Source organism: Procambarus clarkii, chromosome 74 (genome assembly GCF_040958095.1).
Source record: "Procambarus clarkii isolate CNS0578487 chromosome 74, FALCON_Pclarkii_2.0, whole genome shotgun sequence".
Classification (NCBI taxonomy): Eukaryota; Metazoa; Arthropoda; class Malacostraca; order Decapoda; family Cambaridae; genus Procambarus; species Procambarus clarkii.
Window position 1 is genome coordinate 22,879,318 of NC_091223.1, and position 27,056 is coordinate 22,906,373.

Sequence of the window (27,056 nt, forward strand, 5' to 3'; positions counted from 1 at the left end):
GTAGGCTGAGAAGTGCGTTCTGGCTACTAGGTACGACATATATATATATATATATATATATATATATATATATATATATATATATATATATATATATATATATATATATGTCGTACCTAGTAGCCAGAACGCACTTCTCAGCTTAATATGCAAGGCCCGATTTGCTTAATAAGCCAAGTTTTCATGAATTAATGTTTTTTCGATTGCCTAACCTAACCTAACCTAACCTACCTTTTTCGCCTATATATATATATATATATATATATATATATATATATATATATATATATATATATATATATATATATATATATATATATATATATATATATATATATATATATATATATATATAACTGAAAACTAGCGAATAAAATAAAATAACTGAAGAATGAGGTGATTTGGTAAAATGCTATGCCCAAGATAACTATCCGAGTGCCGGCGGTGGGGTGGTTCAAATAGCCTCGGCTATCACCTCATTTTGTCCGGTCGTGATGGTCAAGTGGATTAAGGCGTCTTGTACATACCAGTTGCGTTGCTTCTGGGAGTATGGGTTCGAGTCACTTCTGGGGTGTGAGTTTTCAGTTGCATATTGTCCTGGGGACCATTCAGGCTTGTTCGCATATATATGTATATATATATATATATATATATATATATATATATATATATATATATATATATATATATATATATGTCGTACCTAGTAGCCAGAACGCACTTCTCGGCCTACTATGCAAGGCCCGATTTGCCTAATAAGCCAAGTTTTCATGAATTAATGTTTTTTCGATGACCTAACCTACCTAACCTAACTTTTTCGGCTACCTATCCTAACCTAACCGATAAAGCTAGGTTAGGTTAGGTTAGGTAGGGTTGGTTAGGTTCGGTCATATATCTACGTTAATTTTAACTCCAATAAAATAAAATTGACCTCATACATAATGAAAAAGGTAGCTTTATCATTTCATAAGAAAAAAATTAGAGAAAATATATTAATTCAGGAAAACTTGGCTTATTAGGCAAATCGGGCCTTGCATAGTAGGCTGAGAAGTGCGTTCTGGCTACTAGGTACGACATATATATATATATATATATATATATATATATATATATATATATAAAAAGTTTGTGAGGGTACCACCTCTGGTGCCAATGTGGGGACCCATAGCCTCGGAGAAGAAAATAAAAAGTATTCAGAGGAGACCTTGTGGTTTCTCACTGAACACTAATATTATCTTCTTCTACCACCCCCATTCTTTTGTATGTACACATATATATTTACTTTATTTGAACTTTGTTACAAAAAAGGAGTTACATATGGGTTACATATATATATATATATATATATATATATATATATATATATATATATATATATATATATATATATATATATATTATTAAATATGACTGAAAAAGTAAGATTAATAATTCTAACACGAATTTTCTCAATCTTTCATACATTTCTTTTCACTGTTGGTGGTAATTCAAAAATCAATTCTCCAAAATTCATTTTTATTTCTAGTCTGACGTGACACTTAAGCGCGTTTCGTAAAACTTATTACATTTTCAAAGACTTTAGTTCACACATACACAACTGAATAGAACTTACACATCTCCGATTTGTTTATATCTACATTTGAGTGAGGTGGATGGGGTGAGGTGGTATTTAATAGGGTATTAAATTCATCAACACAAGACAGAACACGAAACAATGGGTATTGAATAGAAGTGTTTGTAGAAAGCCTATTGGTCCATATTTTTTGATGCTTCTATATTGGAGCGGAGTCTTGAGGTGGGTAGAATATAGTTGTGCAATAATTGGCTGTTGATAGCTGGTGTTGACTTCTTGATGTGTAGTGCCTCGCAAACGTCAAGCCGCCTGCTATCTCTGTATCTATCGATGATTTCTGTGTTGTTTACTAGGATTTCTCTGGCGATGGTTTGGTTGTGGGAAGAGATTATATGTTCCTTAATGGAGCCCTGTTGCTTATGCATCGTTAAACGCCTAGAAAGAGATGTTGTTGTCTTGCCTATATACTGGTTTTTTTGGAGCTTACCGTCCCCAAGAGGGCATTTGAAGGCATAGACGACGTTAGTCTCTTTTAAAGCGTTCTGTTTTGTGTCTGGAGAGTTTCTCATGAGTAGGCTGGCCGTTTTTCTGGTTTTATAGTAAATCGTCAGTTGTATCCTCTGATTTTTGTCTGTAGGAATAACGTTTCTATTAACAATATCTTTCAGGACCCTTTCCTCCGTTTTATGAGCTGTGGAAAAGAAGTTCCTGTAAAATAGTCTAATAGGGGGTATAGGTGTTGTGTTAGTTGTCCCTTCAGGTTGCATGGCTTTTCACTTTCCTTCTTATGATGTCTTCGACGAAACCATTGGAGAAGCCGTTATTGACTAGGACCTGCCTTACCCTACAGAGTTCTTCGTCGACTTGCTTCCATTCTGAGCTGTGGCTGAGAGCACGGTCGACATATGCGTTAACAACACTCCTCTTGTACCTGTCTGGGCAGTCGCTGTTGGCATTTAGGCACATTCCTATGCTCGTTTCCTTAGTGTAGACTGCAGTGTGGAAACCTCCGCCCTTTTCCATGACTGTTACATCTAGAAAGGGCAGCTTCCCATCCTTTTCCATCTCGTAAGTGAAACGCAGCACAGAACTCTGCTCAAATGCCTCCTTCAGCTCCTGCAGATGTCTGACATCAGGTACCTGTGTGAAAATGTCGTCAACATACCTGCAGTATATGGCCGGTTTCAAGTTCATGTCGACTAAGACTTTTTTCTCGATGGTACCCATGTAGAAGTTTGCAAACAGGACACCTAGGGGAGAACCCATGGCGACCCCATCTACTTGCTTATACATGTGCCCATCCGGGCTCAAGAAGGGTGCCTCTTTAGTACAAGCTTGGAGTAGTTTCCTCAGAATATTTTCTGGTATGTCAAGAGGAGTACAGGCTGGATCACGATACACTCTGTCGGCTATCATTCCGATTGTCTCGTCCACAGGTACGTTGGTAAACAGCGATTCTACGTCCAACGAGGCTCTTATCCCTGTGGCCTGTGTGCCCCGCAGTAAGTCAACAAATTCCTTTGGAGACTTCAGGCTGAAGGCGCAAGGAACATAAGGAGTCAGCAGGCCGTTGAGTCGCTTCGCCAGTCTGTACGTGGGTGTGGGTATCTGGCTAATGATTGGCCAAAGTGGGTTTCCAGGCTTGTGTGTCTTGACATTTCCATACGCATATCCAGGTTTATATTCCCCAATGATCTTTGGCAGGTGGAGTCCGGATTTCTTGGCGTTCACAGTTTCGATCAGTTTGTTGACCTTTGCTTTTCATTCGGCTGTAGTGTCCTTCGTTACCCTTTGGAACTTAGTTTGGTCAAGAGAGTATGATGTTCATTTTCGCCAGATATTCGTCTTTTTTAAGAATGACATATATTGGCGACTTGTCACCTCTCCTGACAACTATCTCCTTGTTCTCACGAAGGCTTTTAGCTGCCGCTTTGAGCTCGGGGGACAGTATTGTGCTTCTGTAATTGCCTCGATTCTTTCCTCCTTCTGCAATAAGTTCTGCTTGTAAGGTATCTTTGGTAGTGACCTTCTAAGAAGGTCACTACCAGTATATACTTCATATATATATATATATATGTCGTACCTAGTAGCCCGAATGCACTTCTCGGCCTACTATGCAAGGCCCGATTTGCCTAATAAGCCAAGTTTTCCTGAATTAATATATTTTCTTTATTTTTTTCTTATGAAATGAGAAAGCTACCTATTTCATTATGTATGAGGTCATTTTTTTTATTGGAGTTAAAATTAACGTAGACATATGACCGAACCTAACCAACCCTACCTAACCTAACCTATCTTTATAGGTTCGGTTAGGTTAGGTAGGCGAAAAAGTTAGGTTTTTCTAACTAACTCTAAAACCTAAAAAGGTTAGGTTTTAGTTAGGAAAAAGCTGATTTTTGTCAGTAGGGATAACGTTCCTATCAACAATATCTTTCAGGACCCTTTCCTCCGTTTTATAAGCTGTCGAAAAGAAGTTCCTGTAAAATAGTTTAATAGTGGGTACAGGTTTTGTATTAGTTGACTCTTCAGAGGTAGCGGCCATGGTAGCGGCCATGGTAGCGGCCCTGGTAGCGGCCATGGTAGCGGCCATGGTAGCGGCCCTGGTAGCGGCCCTGGTAGCGGCCATGGTAGCGGCCATGGTAGCGGCCCTGGTAGCGGCCCTGGTAGCGGCCATGGTAGCGGCCCTGGTAGCGGCCCTGGTAGCGGCCATGGTAGCGGCCCTGGTAGCGGCCCTGGTAGCGGCCATGGTAGCGGCCCTGGTAGCGGCCCTGGTAGCGGCCATGGTAGCGGCCATGGTAGCGGCCCTGGTAGCGGCCCTGGTAGCGGCCCTGGTAGCGGCCATGGTAGCGGCCCTGGTAGCGGCCCTGGTAGCGGCCATGGTAGCGGCCATGGTAGCGGCCCTGGTAGCGGCCATGGTAGCGGCCATGGTAGCGGCCATTGTAGCGGCCCTGGTAGCGACCATGGTAGCGGCCCTGGTAGCGGCCATGGTAGCTGCCCTGGTAGCGGCCATGGTAGCTGCCCTGGTAGCGGCCCTGGTAGCGGCCCTGGTAGCGGCCATGGTAGCGGCCATGGTAGAGGCCATGGTAGCGGCCCTGGTAGCAGCCATGGTAGCTGCCCTTGTAGCGGCCATGGTAGCGGCCCTGGTAGCAGCCATGGTAGCTGCCCTTGTAGCGGCCATGGTAGCGGTCCTGGTAGTGGCCATGGTAGCGGCCATGGTAGCGGCCCTGGTAGCAGCCATGGTAGGTGCCCTTGTAGTGGCCATAGTAGCGGCCCTGGTAGCAGCCATGGTAGCTGCCCTTGTAGCGGTCCTGGTAGTGGCCATGGTAGCGGCCATGGTAGCGGCCATGGTAGCGGCCATGGTAGCGGCCAGTAGTAGTAGGGATGACACGCCACAGGGGAATTTTTTTCTGGGAGAAAATTCCCCTGTAGCGTGTTGGGGTTTTCAGGTGAATTTAGAAATTTCCCTGTAGCGTGTCGGGGTTTTCAGGTGAATTTAGAAATTCCCCTGTAGCATGTCAGGGTTTTCAGGGGAATTTGGGAAGTCACAGATTTGGAAGTAAGGATTTCTTAAGAGAAAAATAATTTCCGAGACTTAGAAGTTTGTTAAAGGTCTTATGGGAGAAATTCAAATTCGTGTTTATGAGCCAGGGTTTTCAGGTAATTTTGTCAGTCACAGAGTTTAGAAGTTGTAAAAGTTCTTATAATGAAAAATAATGTCATACGAGTTTGTTAAAGTTCTTATGATGAAAAATAATTTCCAAGACTTTAGAAGTTTGTTAAAGTCTTATCATGAAATAATGTCATACGACTTTTGTTAAAAGTTCTTATTTGTTTCTTACTTAGAAACTAGTATATTGCTATATATCTGAATCATTTCCCTGCCATCCCCCCTCCCTCACCTTTCCCTCCCCCTGCGTCTCCCACTCATACCTCACACCCCCTCCCTCCCCCCTTACCTCGCAATCTCTCGCGTCACCTGTATTTACCTTACGCCGGCCAGCCAGACGCCTCGTGCAGGTCACCTCTTATCTTATCTTATCTTATCTTCTCCATAATATCTGGACCGTCCCTCTCTCTCTCTCTCCTCCTATTTCCTTACAACTATTTTCAGAGTTTCAAATAATCATAGAAGTTTATTTATATGTTTATGACCGAATTTGTAAAAGGACCATTTTCAGAGAATATTGTCTTAGATGTTTTGTTAAGGAAAACAGACAACTTAGCCATAACATTTAGTTTTATATCCATTTACGGCTATTTCACCTGTAAAGATCAAATTGAACAGAGTCCAGTTATATACAGAATTTCGTCAGAGACCATTTATACCTAAAAATGAATAGAGTCCACTTTGTGAGCAAAATTAGTCAGAGACAGTTTTTAGCTCATATTTCATCAGAGTCCAATTATCAACAGAAATTCACCAGAGTCTACTTTGAGAGCAAAATTAGTCAGAGACAGTTTTAAGCTCAAATTTCATCAGAGTCCTGTAATCTGCGAAAATTTGACAGAGTCCATTTTATACCCAATTTTCGTCAGAGTCTACTTTGAGAGCAAAATTTGTCAGAGACAGTTTTAAGCTCAAATTTCATCAGAGTCCTGTAATCTGCGAAAATTTGACAGAGTCCATTTTATACCCAATTTTCGTCAGAGTCTACTTTGAGAGCAAAATTTGTCAGAGACAGTTTTAAGCTCAAATTTCATCAGAGTCCTGTAATCTGTGAAAATTTGACAGAGTCCATTTTATACCCAATTTTTGTCAGAGTCCAGTTTTAAGCTCAAATTTCATCAGAGTCCAATTATCAACAGAAATTCGCCAGAGTCTACTTTGAGAGCAAAATTAGTCAGAGACAGTTTTAAGCTCAAATTTCATCAGTGTCCTGTAATCTGTGAAAATTCATCAGAGTCCAGTTCTTGATCGAAATTCATCAGAGTCCAATTAAAGACCCAAATTTGACAGAGACCACATTTTCGCTACTAGCAGTCCAATCCCCCTGAAATTTTAAACAGTCATATTTCAGACATAGTAAATAAGATCAAGTCAGTTACTGAGCTCCAGCTCTTGTCCAACTGTATTTGCATATTTTCTCTATATTCAGCTGATTCTTCACATTTTTTTTCCATGTTTTCTGTGTTCATTCCATGTTCTACAAATGTTCACAGCATGCTCAGTTAAATTCTTTCACCTGTTTTCCCCGTATGTTCACTATGTTCTTTGTCATGTTTTTCATGTACATCATATGTTCTCTGTATAACTTTTATACTCAATATTCATGTTCTCAATGTTCTTAGCTTGTTCTTCACATGTTAAGTGATCATTCTTTGTATTCCCTATGTTCCTTATCATGTCTTCATATTCTCTATAAGTTCATATTCCCTGCATGTTCACTCTATTCATCAACTTTTTCTTACATGTTTTCTGTGTTCACCGTATGTTCACTGTGTTTTCTTCCCCTACTTAACCTCAATTTGTTTTATGTTCTTTGTTTCTTTAAACCAATTTGTTTCTTCCATTCACTAACTAGTTCTTTGTCAAATAATATTATACTGCAATACAGTTGCCTCAACAATTATAGTCACCCAGTTTTTATTTGCAAACTATGTCAAAGTAATTCTCGTAGTCAACTTAATAGTTCCACCAACCCCGTTCTTAAACAAATCTACACTTTATTCAGTTCAAAATTTACAAAGACAAACCTTTCTTGTAACTTCTTAACTAAAAATCTTTCGCCAATCAACTAAAACATAGTCACTTTCGTCATTTCTCAACTAAACATATTATCCAATCAACCAAAAAATAGTCAAAGGAATCTTTCCAACACTGTTCATAACTAAACTTATTCCCTAGTCATCAGAAAATAACCGTGTTCTTCATGTTTCATTGTCATTTCATAACTAAAATTATCCATCAATCAACAGAAAAAGTCATATTCATCATCATTGTTCCTAACTAAAATTATGTTTTGTTAAGTAAGAAAATATAGTCAAAGATATCTTTCATCGTCGTTCTTAACTGACATTATACTTTGGGGAGCACAAAAATAGTCTCCCTCGTCATGTTTTGTCTTTTTCCTTAACTAAAGTATTCATCAGTCAACTAAAAAATAGTTACTTCATCATGTTTCCTTGTCATTTCTTAACTGAAATATCACTTCTCTCATCTGAAAATAGTCATGTGTAGCCGCTTTCCAACACTGTTCTTAACTAAAATATCCTTTCACTTCGCTAAAATAGTCATATTCATCATTGTTCCTAACTAAAATTATATGTCGTTAAGTAAGAAATATAGTCAAAGACACTCTTCGAGACATCAAAGTTACACTCGAAGACATCCTTTGAGACATCAAAAAACATCCTTTAAGACTTCAAGGGCACTCTTCGAGATATCAAAGACACTCTCAAACACTCAAAAATTTACTCGCATCCTCAAAGTTATTCTCAAAGTCATCAAAAAGTTAATCTCAGTCATCAAAATGCTATTCTCTAAGTAGCCTTTCATTCATCAGAGAAACTTTCTAAGACATCTTCGTTCATTAAAGTTAATCTCAGAGGCATCAAAGTTATTCTCAGAGTCATCAAAAAGTTAATCTCAGTCATCAAAATGCTATTCTCTAAGTAACCTTTCGTTCATCAGAGAATCTTTCTAAGACATCTTCGTTCATTATAGTTAATCTCAGAGGCATAAAAGTTATTCTCAGAGCTATCAAAATTATTCTCTATGCCATCAAAAAGTATTTTCTCGTTCATCAAAGTTAATCTCAGAGTTAACAAAGGTAATCTCTAACTCACTTTCGTTCAACATATTAATTCTCTAAGTCCTCAAAGTTATTCTCTAAGACAACAAAGGTATTCTCTAAGACAACAAAGTCTTTCTCAGAGCTATCAAACTTGTTCTCAAAGTCATCAAAGTTATTCCAAGAGACGTCAAAGTTAATCTAAGACATCATCTTTCATCAAAGATATTCTCTCTAAGCCATCAATGTTCTTCTCTAAGACATAAAAGTTATTCTCTATGTCATCAAAAAGTTATTCTCTGAGCTAACAAAATACTACTCATGTTCTCAAAGTCATCAAAGTTATTCACAGAGTCATCAAAGTTATTCTGTAACTCACCTTTGTTCATTAAAGTTAATTTCTATGTTATAAAAGTTATTCTCAGAGACATCTAAAGTTAATCTTGCTCTTCAAAGTTGTTCTCTAAGACATAAAAGTTATTCTCTAAGACATCAATGTTGTTCTCTAAGACATCAATGTTGTTCTCTAAGACATCAAAGATGTTCTCTAAATCATAAAAGTTAATCGTTAAGTCACCTTCGTTCATTAGAGAAACTTTCCAATCCATATTCGTTGACCAAAGTTATTCTCAGTCATCAAAGTGATCTCTAATTCACCTTCGTTCACCAAAAGTTGTTCTCTAAGACACCTTCGTTCATCAAAGAAACTCTCCTTCTTCCATCATGTTATTCTTTAAGACATCTTCAGTCATAAAATTTCTCTCCAAAATGTAACTAGTTCAGCTTTTCATACCAAACCTGCACTTCTGTTAAAACATATTTTCTTAGTCACTTTACCCTAAAACTGTTCTCAGAACTACACTGCCCAAATCCTACGTAACCTATCCTCTCCACCCAATGTTACTTAGTTAACGTAACGTTCCTAAACCTAACTTTACCTATCCTAACATAACTTACCTTACCTTACCTATCTTACCTAACTTTACCTATCTTACCTAACTTAACCTTCATAACCTAACTTTACCTATCCTAACATAACTTACCTTACCTTACCTATCTTACCTAACTTTACCTATCTTACCTAACGTAACCTTCATAACCTAACTTTACCTATCCTAACATAACCTACCTTACCTTACCTATCTTACCTAACTTTACCTATCCTAACATAACTTAACCTTCATAACCTAACTTTACCTATCCTAACATAACCTACCTTACCTCAACTATCTTACCTAACTTTACCTATCCTAACATAACTTACCTTACCTATCATACCTAACTTACCTAACCTAACTTACCTACATTTACCTAACTTACCTACATTACCTAACTTTACCTATCCTAACTTAACTTACCTAACTTACCTACATTTACCTAACTTAACCTGCTTAACCTAACTTTACCTATCCTAACTTAACTTACCTAACTTATCCTGCTTAACCTAACTTACCTACATTGCCTAACTTAACTTAACCTGCTTAACCTAACTTACATAACTTAACCTAACTTACCTAACTTACCTACATTTACCTAACTTAACCTGCTTAACCTAACTTTACCTATCCTAACTTACATAACTTAACCTAACTTACCTACATTTACCTAACTTAACCTGCTTAACCTAACTTTACCTATCCTAACTTAACTTACCTAACTTAACCTAACTTACGTACATTTACCTAACTTAACCTTCTTAACCTAACTTTACCTATCCTAACTTAACTTACCTAACTTATCCTGCTTAACCTAACTTACCTACATTACCTAACTTAACCTAACTTACCTAATTTAACCTAACTTTACATATCTTACCTAACTTAACATTCATAACCTAACTTTACCTATCCTAACATAACTTACCTTACATTACCTATCTTACCTAACGTTACCTAACTTACATAACTTAACCTGCTTAACCTAACTTATATAACTTATCTTACCTATCCTAATGTAACCTAACTTGCTTTACCTAACTTATTCTCACATTCCCAAACTGATGTATCCTAACTTATCTAGTCCAGCCAGACATGATCTAACTTACATAATTATTTCTGCTTGTCTTTTGTGTTTCGTCAATCATTGTCTCATATTCATTTACTCATTTCAAGGGTTAATTTCTCAAATGGACATTTTGCATTTCAAGTGTTATTTGTTTAAGATTAGGTGTCTAACCATTTCAAAGGATTTTTGTTAAATATGGGAATTTACTCGTTTCCAGGGCTAATTTCTCAAATGGTCATTTTTGCAGATCAAGGGTTATTTGTTAAAGTTCATCAAGTTGCTCATAAGTTGTATTTATTATGTTTGTTATCATTTATTCTTATTCCCCAACCCCTTAACCTAACTTCTTGTAATCTTAGTGTATTTAGTATGTTCTATCATATGTTCTTATTCCCCAACCCTTTAACCTAACCTTTCAGATGTAGTTTATTGTGTTTTTTGACGTATTTGTTGAATATATTATCCTTTTCCTAACCTTTCAGATGTAGTTTTTGTTTCTCCTTTTTGTATATTTTTTACCCAAACCCACCATCCCACTTAACCTTCTTTCCTTCTTTTACTTTGTTTTCACATATAAGTTCATTCTTTATCCTAGTAATAATAAAATTACAATAATAAAGAATCAGATCTACTAAGACTTGAAATTGAGAAAAACAAGAGAGCAAGGGAGTGAGAGCATGAAAAGAGGAGAAAAAAAGTAAGAGAGAGGGGGAGGAAGAGCATGGGAGCACTAAGACTTGAATTTGAGAAACAAGAGAGCATTTGAGCAAATGAGTGAGTGAGAGGGGGAGGAAGAGAGAGAATAAGGGAGAGAGATAGAAAAGGAGGGTTAGAAGGAGTAGGAGAAACAAAGTAAAAGAAGGAAAGAAGGTTAAGTGGGATGGTGGGTTTGGGTAAAAATATACAAAAAGGAGAAACAAAAACTACATCTGAAAGGTTAGGAAAAGGATAATATATTCAACAAATACGTCAAAAAACACAATAAACTACATCTGAAAGGTTAGGTTAAAGGGTTGGGGAATAAGAACATATGATAGAACATACTAAATACACTAAGATTACAAGAGGTTAGGTTAAAGGGTTGGGGAATAAGAACATATGATAGAACATACTAAATACACTAAGATTACAAGAAGTTAGGTTAAGGGGTTGGGGAATAAGAATAAATGATAACAAACATAATAAATACAACTTATGAGCAACTTGATGAACTTTAACAAATAACCCTTGATCTGCAAAAATGACCATTTGAGAAATTTGCCCTGGAAACGAGTAAATTCCCATATTTAACAAAAATCCTTTGAAATGGTTAGACACCTAATCTTAAACAAATAACACTTGAAATGCAAAATGTCCATTTGAGAAATTAACCCTTGAAATGAGTAAATGAATATGAGACAATGATTGACGAAACACAAAAGACAAGCAGAAATAATTATGTAAGTTAGATCATGTCTGGCTGGACTAGATAAGTTAGGATACATCAGTTTGGGAATGTGAGAATAAGTTAGGTAAAGCAAGTTAGGTTACGTTAGGATAGGTAAGATAAGTTATATAAGTTAGGTTAAGCAGGTTAAGTTATGTAAGTTAGGTAAAGTTAGGTAAGATAGGTAATGTAAGGTAAGTTATGTTAGGATAGGTAAAGTTAGGTTATGAATGTTAAGTTAGGTAAGATATGTAAAGTTAGGTTAAATTAGGTAAGTTAGGTTAAGCAGGTTAAGTTAGGTAATGTAGGTAAGTTAGGTTAAGCAGGATAAGTTAGGTAAGTTAAGTTAGGATAGGTAAAGTTAGGTTAAGAAGGTTAAGTTAGGTAAATGTACGTAAGTTAGGTTAAGTTAGGTAAGTTAAGTTAGGATAGGTAAAGTTAGGTTAAGCAGGTTAAGTTAGGTAAATGTAGGTAAGTTAGGTTAAGTTAGGTAAGTTAGGTTAAGCTATGTAAGTTAGGATAGGTAAAGTTAGGTTAAGCAGGTTAAGTTAGGTAAATGTAGGTAAGTTAGGTTAAGTTAGGTAAGTTAGGTTAAGTTAGGTAAGTTAGGTTAAGTTATGTAAGTTAGGTTAAGCAGGTTAAGTTAAGTTAGGCAATGTAGGTAAGTTAGGTTAAGCAGGATAAGTTAGGTAAGTTAAGTTAGGATAGGTAAAGTTAGGTTAAGCAGGTTAAGTTAGGTAAATGTAGGTAAGTTAGGTAAGTTAAGTTAGGATAGGTAAAGTTAGGTAATGTAGGTAAGTTAGGTAAATGTAGGTAAGTTAGGTTAGGTAAGTTAGGTATGATAGGTAAGGTAAGTTATGTTAGGATAGGTAAAGTTAGGTAAGATAGTTAAGGTAAGGTAGGTTATGTTAGGATAGGTAAAGTTAGGTTATGAAGGTTAAGTTATGTTAGGATAGGAAAAGTTAGGTAAGATAGGTAAGGTAAGGTAGGTTATGTTAGGATAGGTAAAGTTAGGTTATGAAGGTTACGTTAGGTAAGATAGGTAAAGTTAGGTAAGGTAGGTAAGGTAAGGTAAGTTATGTTAGGATAGGTAAAGTTAGGTTATGAAGGTTAAGTTAGGTAAGATAGGTAAAGTTAGGTAAGATAGGTAAGGTAAGGTAAGTTATGTTAGGATAGGTAAAGTTAGGTTTAGGAACGTTACGTTAACTAAGTAACATTGGGTGGAGAGGATAGGTTACGTAGGATTTGGGCAGTGTAGTTCTGAGAACAGTTTTAGGGTGAAGTGACTAAGAAAATATGTTTTAACAGAAGTGCAGGTTTGGTATGAAAAGCTGAACTAGTTACATTTTGGAGAGAAATTTTATGACTGAAGATGTCTTAAAGAATAACATGATGGAAGAATGTTACGAACCCGGATCCAGCGTCCGAGCCAGGAGCAGTAACAACTACGCCATCTGTGGGTCAGCTCCCGAAACCCCCGCCAAACGGACGACGACACCTAGTGAGGACAGCGTGTACTGGCCTCGAGGACCAGTTTCCAGTCTGGTTCAGCGCTCAACACCGCCGCCCCTGACCTCTGGTGAGGTGGTGCTCCGACGACAGCGCCATCTATGGACTGGATACGTCAGGTGTTTGCGCCCGAGCCCGTAAGTGAGATGTATTAGTGTCCCGGTTATTGATGACGTGTCTGTTTACAGAGTCGACCTGGGACCACTGTGTTGAAGGTTGAGTCAGTCTACCCGAGGCAGCCAGTCTCCATACGGTGAAGTTTGCTGCAGCTGTTGTGACGTCGTCCCCCCAGAAGAACACTGTGGTGTGTTAGCCTGCCAGTGGAGTGGCAGTGAAAGGATTTACCCGGGACCGACTGTTGGAGACGATAATCCACTGGGGTATTGAGGACAGGAGGGTGATTTGTGATATCACACGAGACTCCTGTCTAGGGCGTACCCCTTATATCGTTCGTGGAGTGGCCGTACCAGCCTTGGTGGCTCAGTACCTGCCAGCAGACCAGCTGGACGTGTGGTTGACGGCCTCCACGACGGTGCCCCCAGTGGACCTGCGTTTTGGCTGACCTGTGGCCCGGGTAGGCTCGGCATTCTCAGAGGACACGTCGTGAGGCCACGAAGAAAGCACCAAGGACTCAGCACCAAGTGGTGTGGCACCAGCGTCTTCAGCAGAAGACCACGATTGAGGATTAATCCCCTTGCAAAGTGTTAATACCCCTCCCCTTTGTGCACCTATTTATTCTTTATATTTAAACGGTGATGGTAATTATAATATTAAGTTCTTAGCTTTCTTTCCCTACTCCCTTTAAGTTACTTGCGTCACGGATCTCATCCCTTGATAGCCAATACTGGCTCGGGAACGGATACATATATCTTCCTCTAACAACATCAGAGTAAGGACCCCGTTGCGTCCCGAGAGGGCCGTAACAAACAAGGAGAGTTTCTTTGATGAACGAAGGTGTCTTAGAGAACAACTTTTGGTGAACGAAGGTGAATTAGAGATCACTTTGATGACTGAGAATAACTTTGGTCAACGAATATGGATTGGAAAGTTTCTCTAATGAACGAAGGTGACTTAACGATTAACTTTTATGATTTAGAGAACATCTTTGATGTCTTAGAGAACAACATTGATGTCTTAGAGAACAACATTGATGTCTTAGAGAATAACTTTTATGTCTTAGAGAACAACTTTGAAGAGCAAGATTAACTTTAGATGTCTCTGAGAATAACTTTTATAACATAGAAATTAACTTTAATGAACAAAAGTGAGTTACAGAATAACTTTGATGACTCTGTGAATAACTTTGATGACTTTGAGAACATGAGTAGTATTTTGTTAGCTCAGAGAATAACTTTTTGATGACATAGAGAATAACTTTTATGTCTTAGAAGAACATTGATGGCTTAGAGAGAATATCTTTGATGAAAGATGATGTCTTAGATTAACTTTGACGTCTCTTGGAATAACTTTGATGACTTTGAGAACAAGTTTGATAGCTCTGAGAAAGACTTTGTTGTCTTAGAGAATACCTTTGTTGTCTTAGAGAATAACTTTGAGGACTTAGAGAATTAATATGTTGAACGAAAGTGAGTTAGAGATTACCTTTGTTAACTCTGAGATTAACTTTGATGAACGAGAAAATACTTTTTGATGGCATAGAGAATAATTTTGATAGCTCTGAGAATAACTTTTATGCCTCTGAGATTAACTATAATGAACGAAGATGTCTTAGAAAGATTCTCTGATGAACGAAAGGTTACTTAGAGAATAGCATTTTGATGACTGAGATTAACTTTTTGATGACTCTGAGAATAACTTTTATGCCTCTGAGATTAACTTTAATGAACGAAGATGTCTTAGAAAGTTTTTCTGATGAATGAAAGGCTACTTAGAGAATAGCATTTTGATGACTGAGATTAACTTTTTGATGACTTTGAGAATAACTTTGAGGATGCGAGTAAATTTTTGAGTGTTTGAGAGTGTCTTTGATATCTCTAAGAGTGCCCTTGAAGTCTTAAAGGATGTTTTTTGATGTCTCAAAGGAAGTCTTTGAGTGTAACTTTGATGTCTCGAAGAGTGTCTTTGACTATATTTCTTACTTAACGACATATAATTTTAGTTAGGAACAATGATGAATATGACTATTTTAGCGAAGTGAAAGGATATTTTAGTTAAGAACAGTGTTGGAAAGCGGCTACACATGACTATTTTCAGATGAGAGAAGTGATACTTCAGTTAAGAAATGACAAGGAAACATGATGAAGTAACTATTTTTTAGTTGACTGATGAATACTTTAGTTAAGGAAAAAGACAAAACATGACGAGGGAGACTATTTTTGTGCTCCCCAAAGTATAATGTCAGTTAAGAACGACGATGAAAGATATCTTTGACTATATTTTCTTACTTAACAAAACATAATTTTAGTTAGGAACAATGATGATGAATATGACTTTTTCTGTTGATTGATGGATAATTTTAGTTATGAAATGACAATGAAACATGAAGAACACGGTTATTTTCTGATGACTAGGGAATAAGTTTAGTTATGAACAGTGTTGGAAAGATTCCTTTGACTATTTTTTGGTTGATTGGATAATATGTTTAGTTGAGAAATGACGAAAGTGACTATGTTTTAGTTGATTGGCGAAAGATTTTTAGTTAAGAAGTTACAAGAAAGGTTTGTCTTTGTAAATTTTGAACTGAATAAAGTGTAGATTTGTTTAAGAACGGGGTTGGTGGAACTATTAAGTTGACTACGAGAATTACTTTGACATAGTTTGCAAATAAAAACTGGGTGACTATAATTGTTGAGGCAACTGTATTGCAGTATAATATTATTTGACAAAGAACTAGTTAGTGAATGGAAGAAACAAATTGGTTTAAAGAAACAAAGAACATAAAAAAAATTGAGGTTAAGTAGGAGAATGAACAGTGAACATACGGTGAACACAGAAAACATGTAAGAAAAAGTTGATGAATAGAGTGAACATGCAGGGAATATGAACTTATAGAGAATATGAAGACATGATAAGGAACATAGGGAATACAAAGAATGATCACTTAACATGTGAAGAACAAGCTAAGAACATTGAAAACATGAATATTGAGTATAAAAGTTATACAGAGAACATATGATGTACATGAAAAACATGACAAAGAACATAGTGAACATACGGGGAAAACAGGTGAAAAGTATTGAACTGAGCATGCTGTGAACATCTGTAGAACATGGAATGAACACAGAAAACATGGAAAAAAAATGTGAAGAACACAGCTGAATATAGAGAAAATATGCAAATACAGGGGGACAAGAGCTGGAGCTCAGTAACTGACTTGATCTTATTTACTACGTCTGAAATATGACTGTTTAAAATTTCAGGGGGATTGGACTGCTAGTAGCGAAAATGTGGTCTCTGTCAAATTTGGGTCTTTAATTGGACTCTGATGAATTTCGATCAAGAACTGGACTCTGATGAATTTTCACAGATTACAGGACACTGATGAAATTTGAGCTTAAAACTGGACTCTGACGAAAATTGGGTATAAAATGGACTCTGATGAAATTTGAGCTTAAAACTGTCTCTGACTAATTTTGCTCTCAAAGTAGACTCTGGTGAATTTCTGTTGATAATTGGACTCTGATGAAATATGAGCTAAAAACTGTCTCTGACTAATTTTGCTCACAAAGTGGACTCTATTAATTTTTAGGTATAAATGGTCTCTGACGAAATTCTGTATATAACTGGACTCTGTTCAATTTGATCTTTACAGGTGAAATAGCCGTAAATGGATATAAAACTAAATGTTATGGCTAAGTTGTCTGTTTTCCTTAACAAAACATCTAAGACAATATTCTCTGAAAATGGTCCTTTTACAAATTCGGTCATAAACATATAAATAAACTTCTATGATTATTTGAAACTCTGAAAATAGTTGTAAGGAAATAGGAGGAGAGAGAGAGAGAGAGAGGGACGGTCCAGATATTATGGAGAAGATAAGATAAGATAAGAGGTGACCTGCACGAGGCGTCTGGCTGGCCGGCGTAAGGTAAATACAGGTGACGCGAGAGATTGTGAGGTAAGGGGGGAGGGAGGGGGTGTGAGGTATGAGTGGGAGACGCAGGGGGAGGGAAAGGTGAGGGAGGGGGGATGGCAGGGAAATGATTCAGATATATAGCAATATACTAGTTTCTAAGTAAGAAACAAATAAGAACTTTTAACAAAAGTCGTATGACATTATTTCATGATAAGACTTTAACAAACTTCTAAAGTCTTGGAAATTATTTTTCATCATAAGAACTTTAACAAACTCGTATGACATTATTTTTCATTATAAGAACTTTTACAACTTCTAAAATCTGTGACTGACAAAATTACCTGAAAACCCTGGCTCATAAACACGAATTTGAATTTCTCCCATAAGACCTTTAACAAACTTCTAAGTCTCGGAAATTATTTTTTCTTAAGAAATCCTTACTTCCAAATCTGTGACTTCCCAAATTCCCCTGAAAACCTTGACATGCTACAGGGGAATTTCTAAATTCACCTGAAAACCCCGACACACTACAGGGGAATTTCTAAATTCACCTGAAAACCCCGACACGCTACAGGGGAATTTTCTCCCAGAAAAAAAAAATCCCCTGTGGCGTGTCATCCCTACTACTACGGCCCTGGTAGCAGCCATGGTAGCTGCCCTTGTAGCGGCCATGGTAGCGGCCCTGGTAGCAGCCATGGTAGCTGCCCTTGTAGCGGCCATGGTAGCGGCCCTGGTAGCGGCCCTGGTAGCGGTCCTGGTAGCGGCCATGGTAGCGGCCATGGTAGCAGCCATGGTAGCTGCCCTTGTAGCGGCCATGGTAGCGGCCCTGGTAGCAGCCATGGTACCATGGCCCTTGTAGCGGCCATGGTAGCGGCCCTGGTAGCAGCCATGGTACCATGGCCCTTGTAGCGGCCATGGTAGCGGCCCTGGTAGCAGCCATGGTAGCTGCCTTTGTAGCGGCCATGGTAGCGGCCATGGTAGCTGCCCTTGTAGCGGCCATGGTAGCGGCCATGGTAGCGGCCCTGGTAGCGGCCATGGTAGCGGCCCTGGTAGCGGCCATGGTAGCTGCCCTGGTAGCGGCCATGGTAGCGGCCCTGGTAGCGGCCCTGGTAGCGGCCATGGTAGCGGCCATGGTAGCAGCCATGGTAGCTGCCCTTGTAGCGGCCATGGTAGCGGCCCTGGTAGCAGCCATGGTAGCTGCCCTTGTAGCGGCCATGGTAGCGGCCCTGGTAGCAGCCATGGTAGCTGCCCTTGTAGCGGCCATGGTAGCGGCCATGGTAGCGGCCCTGGTAGCGGCCATGGTGTTTGTGATAAGTTATAATGCTTACAATTTAGCATATGTGGGCGAGACTGGTCGTGGTTTAGACACAAAGAGTTGATGAACAAAAACAAAAATAGTAAACATTAAAATCATTCCATTGCTACCCATTGCTTGGATTTTAATCATAGTATTTTAAATTAATAACTGTAGAATTGTATACAACTGTTTAAGTATTAATGAGAGACGCCTGATAGACGGAGTGATAATAGATTCTATAGAGCCTATAAAGGGGCAATAAATCTTTTAGTAAAGTAGATCGTATTAACCGTAAATTTATTCTTAAGGAAGCAAAACTAATATCATTAATTCACGTAAGCAGAGACCTCGTGGTGTCCAGAGTTGGGACAATGAGCTCCCTGAACCTGGCACACGGCCCCCAGGTATGTGGACGGGTGAACATTCCCTCGAACGTCGACGTTTCTTGAAGTGTCCCTAGGGAATCCCTTGGGGAGTCCCTGGGGAGTCCCTGGAGAGTCCCTAGGGAATCCCTTGGGGAGTCCCTGGGGAGTCCCTAGGGAATCCCTTGGGGAGTCCCTTGGGGAGTCCCTAGGGAATCCCTTGGGGAGTCCCTTGGGGAGTTCCTGGGGAGTCCCTAGGGAATCCCTTGGGGAGTCCCTTGGGGAGTCCCTTGGGAAGTCCCTTGAGGAGTCCCTTGGGGAGACCCTGGGGAGTCCCTAGGGAGTCCCAGGGGAGTCCCTTGGGGAGTCCCTGGGGAGTCCCTAGGGAATCCCTTAGGGAGTTCCTGGGGAGTCCCTAGGGAATCCCTTGGGGAGTCCCTTGGGGAGTCCCTGGGGAGTCCCTAGGGAATCTCTTGGGGAGTCCCTGTGGAGTCCCTGGGGAGTCCCTATGGAGTCCCTGGGGAGTCCCTTGGGGAGTCCCTTGGGAGTCCCTACGGAATCCCTTAGGGAGTCCCTTGAGGAGTCCCTGGGGAGTCCATAGGGAATCCCTTGGGGAGTCCCTAGGGAATCCCTTGGGGAGTCCCCGGGGAGTCCCTAGGGAATCCCTTGGGGAGTCCCCGGGGAGTCCCTAGGGAATCCCTTGGGGAGTCCCTGGGGAGTCCCTAGGGAATCCCTTGGGGAGTCTCTGGGGAGTCCCTAGCGAATCCCTTGGGGAGTCCCTGGGGAGTCCCTAGGGAATCCCTTGGGGAGTCCCTTGGGGAGTCCCTGGGAGCCCCTGGGGAGTCCCTAGGGAGTCCCTACGGAATCCCTTAGGGTGTCCCTTGAGGAGTCCCTGGGGAGTCCCTAGGGAATCCCTTGGGGAGTATACATATACTGAGTCTTTCCTTCACCTTCAGTCACCCTCTACGGTACAGTAGTAAATTTCTCCATCTCCCTTCTCCTGAAAATTGGACCTGCGAGCGTAACTCAGCGAATGTTTACCTCTAATATTTCCTTGTGTTCTGTCAAAAGAATAACTGGTTCATAATTGGTAGATTTCTCTTCCCGTCCCACAGATCCTGAGGTGGCAGCCGCTGACCTGCGGCTGCCACCTCAGGATCTGCCACACTAGCTCAGCTGGGCTCTGTGCAATGTTGAGCTCTAAAGTGTTCCTCTTGGTTGCAGTTGTTGCAGCTTAATGCACACTGTCATTCCCTGGTGTTCGAGTATGACCTTGTCATACACTTCATGTTCGCGACCACCTTGATGTTTTAGTGTTCGTATTTACGTTGTTTGTCATTGAGGTGATGCCATGGTGCCGGAGCCAGCCAGAGTGTGTTGTAAACACTGTTGAGTGGCCGCCGTCTCTGTTTACAAAGTGTGGCACTGATTTACAGGTCTCCAATTGTCGGTGTAATTTCCTGTATTGACCGCAGTCCCCCCCCAATGTCTGTCACCTGGTCTGCTGAGAGCTCTGTTTGTGAAGCTGTCCTTCTTCTGTCGCTATGTACGTGTATGGTATATACTTCCCTCTACATGAACGTGTATGGTATATACTTCTCTCTACATGAACGTGTATGGTATATACTTCTCTCTACATGAACGTGTATGGTATATACTTCCCTCTACATGAACGTGTATGGTATATACTTCTCTCTACATGAACGTGTATGGTATATACTTCCCTCTACATGAACGTGTATGGCATATACTTCCCTCTACATGAACGTGTATGGTATATACTTCCCTCTACATGAACGTGTATGGTATATACTTCCCTCTACATGAACGTGTATGGTATATACTTCCCTCTACATGAACGTGTATGGTATATACTTCCCTCTACATGAACGTGTATGGTATATACTTCCCTCTACATGAACGTGTATGGTATATACTTCTCTCTACATGAACGTGTATGGTATATACTTCCTCTACATGAACGTGTATGGCATATACTTCTCTCTACATGAACGTGTATGGTATATACTTCCCTCTACATGAACGTGTATGGTATATACTTCCTCTACATGAACGTGTATGGTGTATACTTCTCTCTACATGAACGTGTATGGTATATACTTCTCTCTACATGAACGTGTATGGTATATACTTCCCTCTACATGAACGTGTATGGTATATACTTCCCTCTACATGAACGTGTATGGTATATACTTCTCTCTACATGAACGTGTATGGCATATACTTCCTCTACATGAACGTGTATGGTATATACTTCCTCTACATGAACGTGTATGGTGTATACTTCCTCTACATGAACGTGTATGGTATATACTTCCCTCTACATGAACGTGTATGGTATATACTTCCTCTACATGAACGTGTATGGTGTATACTTCCTCTACATGAACGTGTATGGTATATACTTCCTCTACATGAACGTGTATGGTATATACTTCCCTCTACATGAACGTGTATGGTATATATTTCTCTCTACATGAACGTGTATGGTATATACTTCTCTCTACATGAACGTGTATGGTATATACTTCCTCTACATGAACGTGTATGGTGTATACTTCCTCTACATGAACGTGTATGGTATATACTTCCTCTACATGAACGTGTATGGTATATACTTCTCTCTACATGAACGTGTATGGCATATACTTCTCTCTACATGAACGTGTATGGCATATACTTCCCTCTACATGAACGTGTATGGTATATACTTCTCTCTACATGAACGTGTATGGTATATACTTCCCTCTACATGAACGTGTATGGTATATACTTCTCTCTACATGAACGTGTATGGTATATACTTCCCTCTACATGAACGTGTATGGTATATACTTCCCTCTACATGAACGTGTATGGTATATACTTCCCTCTACATGAACGTGTATGGCATATACTTCTCTCTACATGAACGTGTATGGTATATACTTCCCTCTACATGAACGTGTATGGTATATACTTCTCTCTACATGAACGTGTATGGTATATACTTCTCTCTACATGAACGTGTATGGTATATACTTCCCTCTACATGAACGTGTATGGCATATACTTCTCTCTACATGAACGTGTATGGCATATACTTCCCTCTACATGAACGTGTATGGTATATACTTCTCTCTACATGAACGTGTATGGTATATACTTCCCTCTACATGAACGTGTATGGTATATACTTCTCTCTACATGAACGTGTATGGTATATACTTCCCTCTACATGAACGTGTATGGTATATACTTCCCTCTACATGAACGTGTATGGTATATACTTCCCTCTACATGAACGTGTATGGTATATACTTCCTCTACATGAACGTGTATGGCATATACTTCCCTCTACATGGAGGTATATGGTATATACTTCCCTCTACATGGAGGTATATGGCATATACTTCCCTCTACATGGAGGTATATGGTATATACTTCCCTCTACATGGAGGTATATGGCATATACTTCCCTCTACATGGAGGTATATGGCATATACTTCCCTCTACATGGAGGTATATGGTATATACTTCCCTCTACATGGAGGTATATGGCATATACTTCCCTCTACATGGAGGTATATGGTATATACTTCCCTCTACATACTTGTACATGGTTCATACTGCTGTCTACATACAATTCTGTACACATCTCCCATAAAACGCTATACATAGTCTCCATACAACACTGTAAGTCCCCATACGACACTGTAAGTCCCCATACAACACTGTAAGTCCCCATACAACACTGTAAGTCCCCATACAACACTGCAAGTCCCCATACAACACTGTAAGTCCCCATACAACACTGTAAGTCCCCATACAACACTGTAAGTCTCTATACAACTTGGCGCTTTTCCCCTTCATAGTTCCTTCCCTTCCATATAACTCTGTACACAGTTTCGAACCCTGTCCAAATCGCTTCCGAGTAGCAGGGCGAGCACTGTGCAAGTGTTGTACAACGTCAGTATTCTTGAGGTTGGTGGTCATGTTTGTCCAAATTAACATGCAGGAATTCGTACTGCTAAGGTAATTAACAACCCAGCTGGCTTGGACTACGTCACATATATACTTATTTATAAGCGAAATATGACTATAAGCAGTAAGTCATATATGTACTGTTTAATGCAAAAGCTGGTTGCAACCACTATATGAAGGGAAGTACAGTGTGTGTCAGGAACTAGCTGCCTGTTACGGCCCTACCGGGACGCAACCGGGTTCTTCTCTGATGGTAGTAGAGTTTGGGAATCCGGCCCCAAGTTAGTAGAGGCTTTCAAGGGGTGTGTTCCGTAATGCAAGTAAAACTAAAGGGGGAGGGATACAAATATTCCAATTTATATATATATTTCCACCAACATAATTTAAAGTCATAAAAGGGAATTATTACTACACAATGTGCAATGAGGTCTCCCTCTTTGAAGACGCTCAACACTCGGTGATGCTTCTACTGGGTAGCCCTGGTCTCTGCTTCCCTGGCTCACGATGAATCCACGATAACTCTACGACGAATCTACCCTGGCCACAGAGCCAGCCAAATCACAGTCCCACTGGGTGCCCCGTCGTGATGGCCTTCAACCACAATCCAGCCTATAGCTGGCAGGTACCGGTCAGCCTCGCTGTCAGGCCACTCCACAACTGATACTAGGGTTGCGAGCCCTAGGCAGGAGCCTCGTGTGACCCGCTGATCACTCTTCTCATTAAGCACCACAGTGGCTAGTCTCTTCCACCAGCCAGCCCCGGATAAGGCGATTCCCGACACTGCCACGCCTCAGGCAGGCTATTACACTCTCAATAGAGTTAGTCCAGGGGTGGCTCACAGCTTCTTCAAAGCAGACTCGTGAAGAGACCTTGGCTGCCTTGGGTAGACTGCTCCATCGTCCAACACAGCAGTCCCAGGTCGACTCTGCAATCAGGCACATCATGGGACGCTTCACTCACAAGCTTAGACAGAAACGTCCACCTCTTCACTCCATAGATTGCGTTCACTGTCTAAGCACTACCTCACCAGAGGTCAGCAGCGGCTACGTCATGAGCTGACTAGGACAGGAATCCAACACTTATTGCTGGTCTATCCTGTCACCACTAGATGGCGTCGTCCATTTGGAGTGGGTTTCGGGAGCGGACTCACAGATGGCGCTGTCGTCGCTGCTCCGTGCTCCGACGCTGGACTCGGGTCCGTAACCAACCCGTTCTCGCAAATTCGTATAGTCAATATTGACTTATTAAATAAGTGCATAGGTGACATACTAAACATAATAGATACCCTTAAAAAACTTCATAGAAAACACCGACCTTACCTAACCTACTTAGTATGTTAAGATAAGCATCTTATTGCTTCGTAATTACAATTATTACTTAACCTATACCTATAATAGGTTAAGTAATAATTGTAATTAAGAAGCAATAAGATGCTTATCTTAACATACTAAGTAGGTTAGGTAAGGTCGGTGTTTTCTATGAAGTTTTTTAAGGGTATCTATTATGTTTAGTATGTCACCTATGCACTTATTTAATAAGTCAATATTGACTATACGAATTTGCGAGAACGGGTTGCCGTAACACTGCCCTAGACTATATGAAGGGGAGTACAGTGTGTGTCAAGAACAAGCTGCCCTAGACTATATGAAGGGGAGTACAGTGTGTGTCAAGAACTAGCTGCCCTAGACTATATGAAGGGGGAGTACAGTGTGTGTCAAGAACTAGCTGCCTTAGACTATATGAAGGGAAGTACAGTGTGTGTCAAGAACTAGCTGCCCTAGACTATATGAAGGGAAGTACAGTGTGTGTCAAGAACTAGCTGCCCTAGACTATATGAAGGGGAGTACAGTGTGTGTCAAGAACTGGTTGTGTGGCCTGGCTGACTGGCTGTGTGGCCTGGCTGACTGGCTGTGTGGCCTGGCTGACTGGCTGTGTAGCCTGGCTGACTGGTTGTGTAGCCTGGCTGACTGGCTGTGTGGCCTGGCTGACTGGTTGTGTGGCCTGGCTGACTGGTTGCGTGGCCTGGCTGTGTAGCCTGGCTGACTGGCTGTGTAGCCTGGCTGACTGGCTGTGTAGCATGGCTGACTGGCTGTGTAGCCTGGCTGACTGTCTGTGTAGCCTGGCTGACTGGCTGTGTAGCCTGGCTGACTGGTTGTGTAGTCTGGCTGACTGGTTGTGTAGCCTGGCTGACTGGTTGTGTAGCCTGGCTGACTGGCTGTGTAGCCTGGCTGACTGGCTGTGTAGCCTGGCTGACTGGTTGTGTAGCCTGGCTGACTGGCTGTGTAGCCTGGATGACTGGTTGTGTAGCCTGGCTGACTGGCTGTGTAGCCTGGCTGACTGGTTGTGTAGCCTGGCTGACTGGTTGTGTGGCCTGGCTGACTGGCTGTGTAGCCTGGCTGACTGGCTGTGTAGCCTGGATGACTGGCTGAGCGAGGCTTACGATGTTCACAATACCTTGTCTCCTCTAAAGTGACTGTAATTAACAGTAATTCCTGTACTTGCAGACGAGGGAGCACCAGGAGCTGGCCAAGGTCACCAAGCACTACAGGGCGCACAAGAGGCGACGCCGGAGAAATGTTGTGAAAATTTAGTAAACAAACTATATCTTCCCCTTGCCAGTGGCGCGGGCAGTGGTCAGCCACCTTCCTCAACACCCACCAGCCGCCCCTGTAACACTTGAAGAATAGCTACCATGAGACTGACGCTAAGCATCATGAGACTGACACAACATTGGCCTCAAGTTCATCAAAGTTAATATATCCTCGTTGACCAGACCACACACTAGAAGTTGAAGGGACGACGACGTTTCGGTCCGTCCTGGACCATTCTCAAGTTGATTGTCAAGACAATCGACTTGAGAATGGTCCAGGACGGACCGAAACGTCGTCGTCCCTTCAACTTCTAGTGTGTGGTCTGGTCAACATACTTCAGCCATGTTATTGTGACTCATCGCCTGCTTAATATATCCTCATTTGTAATTTAAGATAGTAACTAGGAAGCATTTTAAAATAATGCACACGGAAGTCACAATAGAATGATATATCATATGAACAAATTCACAAGGGCCGTGATGAAGGTTCGAACCCACGCAGGGGATGTTCCCAGATGCGCCTTAGTAATATCACGCTATATATATCAGGCGATATATCACGCTATTGTGATTTCTGTTTGTATTGAAGTAAGGGAGTAGAGGGGGAACGGAGCCTTGGTGTATGGGGGGGGGGGGGGGGTTGTGTGTGAAAACCCGACTGGGCTTCGGAGAAACTTCAGGATCCTCGTGAGGGGAGCAGCACTCCAGGTTGCAATTATTTTTACCATGTCTTGGTACAGCTGACTAAGGCGCAGGTGGGAACATCCCGGGCGTCGGTTCGAACCCTCATCACGGCCCTTGTGGATTTGTTCACTTTAAAATAATGTTTTAGTTTATACAGTGCTCCGGATATGATCCATTATTCTACATGTGCATTCATGACCACATTTTTAAATAAAAAAATTAAAGATAAATGTTTTAATTTGCATTGGCCGCCATTGCGACACATGCAACTAGGCATAATGAATGTGTAGATATTAAAAGACAGAGCAGGGAGCAGAGGTGCAGACACCTGGGTAGAGACAGTCACTGTCCTTGTGTGTTACAGTAACACCTGCTGCCTCTCCCCATATACCGCCAACCCTGTATTACGCTGCCAGAACTGGTTGTGCAGCACAATCGCTTCCCGTCTCCCTGATGTCATCAGTGTGGCGTCTGGGGACAGACGTGGACATGTCCTGCGTTACTGTCCATCTTCAAGCCAGACCTCCAGTACAACCCGCCCTCCTGATAACACGTCGCATTTTGACGTATACTCTCCCTAAGGCCAAAATTTATCGTACTAGAGAATGTTAGCGGCTCGCGACATTGGCATACTGTTCCGTTTTCTGTTTTGGGTCCTCTGGCAGGTTAGGATAAGGGCACTTTAGTACGTCAGTTTCTTGACGTTGGGGACCCCAAGGAGGACGGGCTGCACACGGCTCATTGTGCAGCCCGTTTTCCTGAGTTGCCGCAAAGGTGTAAATATGGGGTACTATAAAGCCCGAACCCAAGCCACCCACCTAACCTAAGTAACCGTTACACAGAAAACATGGAGGTTGGTC

At 40.9% G+C, this 27,056-nt stretch overlaps 1 protein-coding gene across 1 annotated transcript in view; it reads left to right on the forward strand.

Annotated features, from left to right (window-relative positions):
* LOC123767434 (uncharacterized) overlaps positions 1–25,707 on the forward strand; it is a 57,700-nt gene extending 31,993 nt beyond the window's left edge. Inside the window, exon 3 of the mRNA XM_045757123.2 lies at positions 25,427–25,707. Within this exon, the coding sequence (XP_045613079.1) occupies positions 25,427–25,513 (87 nt within the window). The 3' untranslated portion in view covers positions 25,514–25,707. The remainder of the gene's footprint in view (positions 1–25,426) is intronic.
* The last annotated feature ends 1,349 nt before the right edge of the window (positions 25,708–27,056 follow it).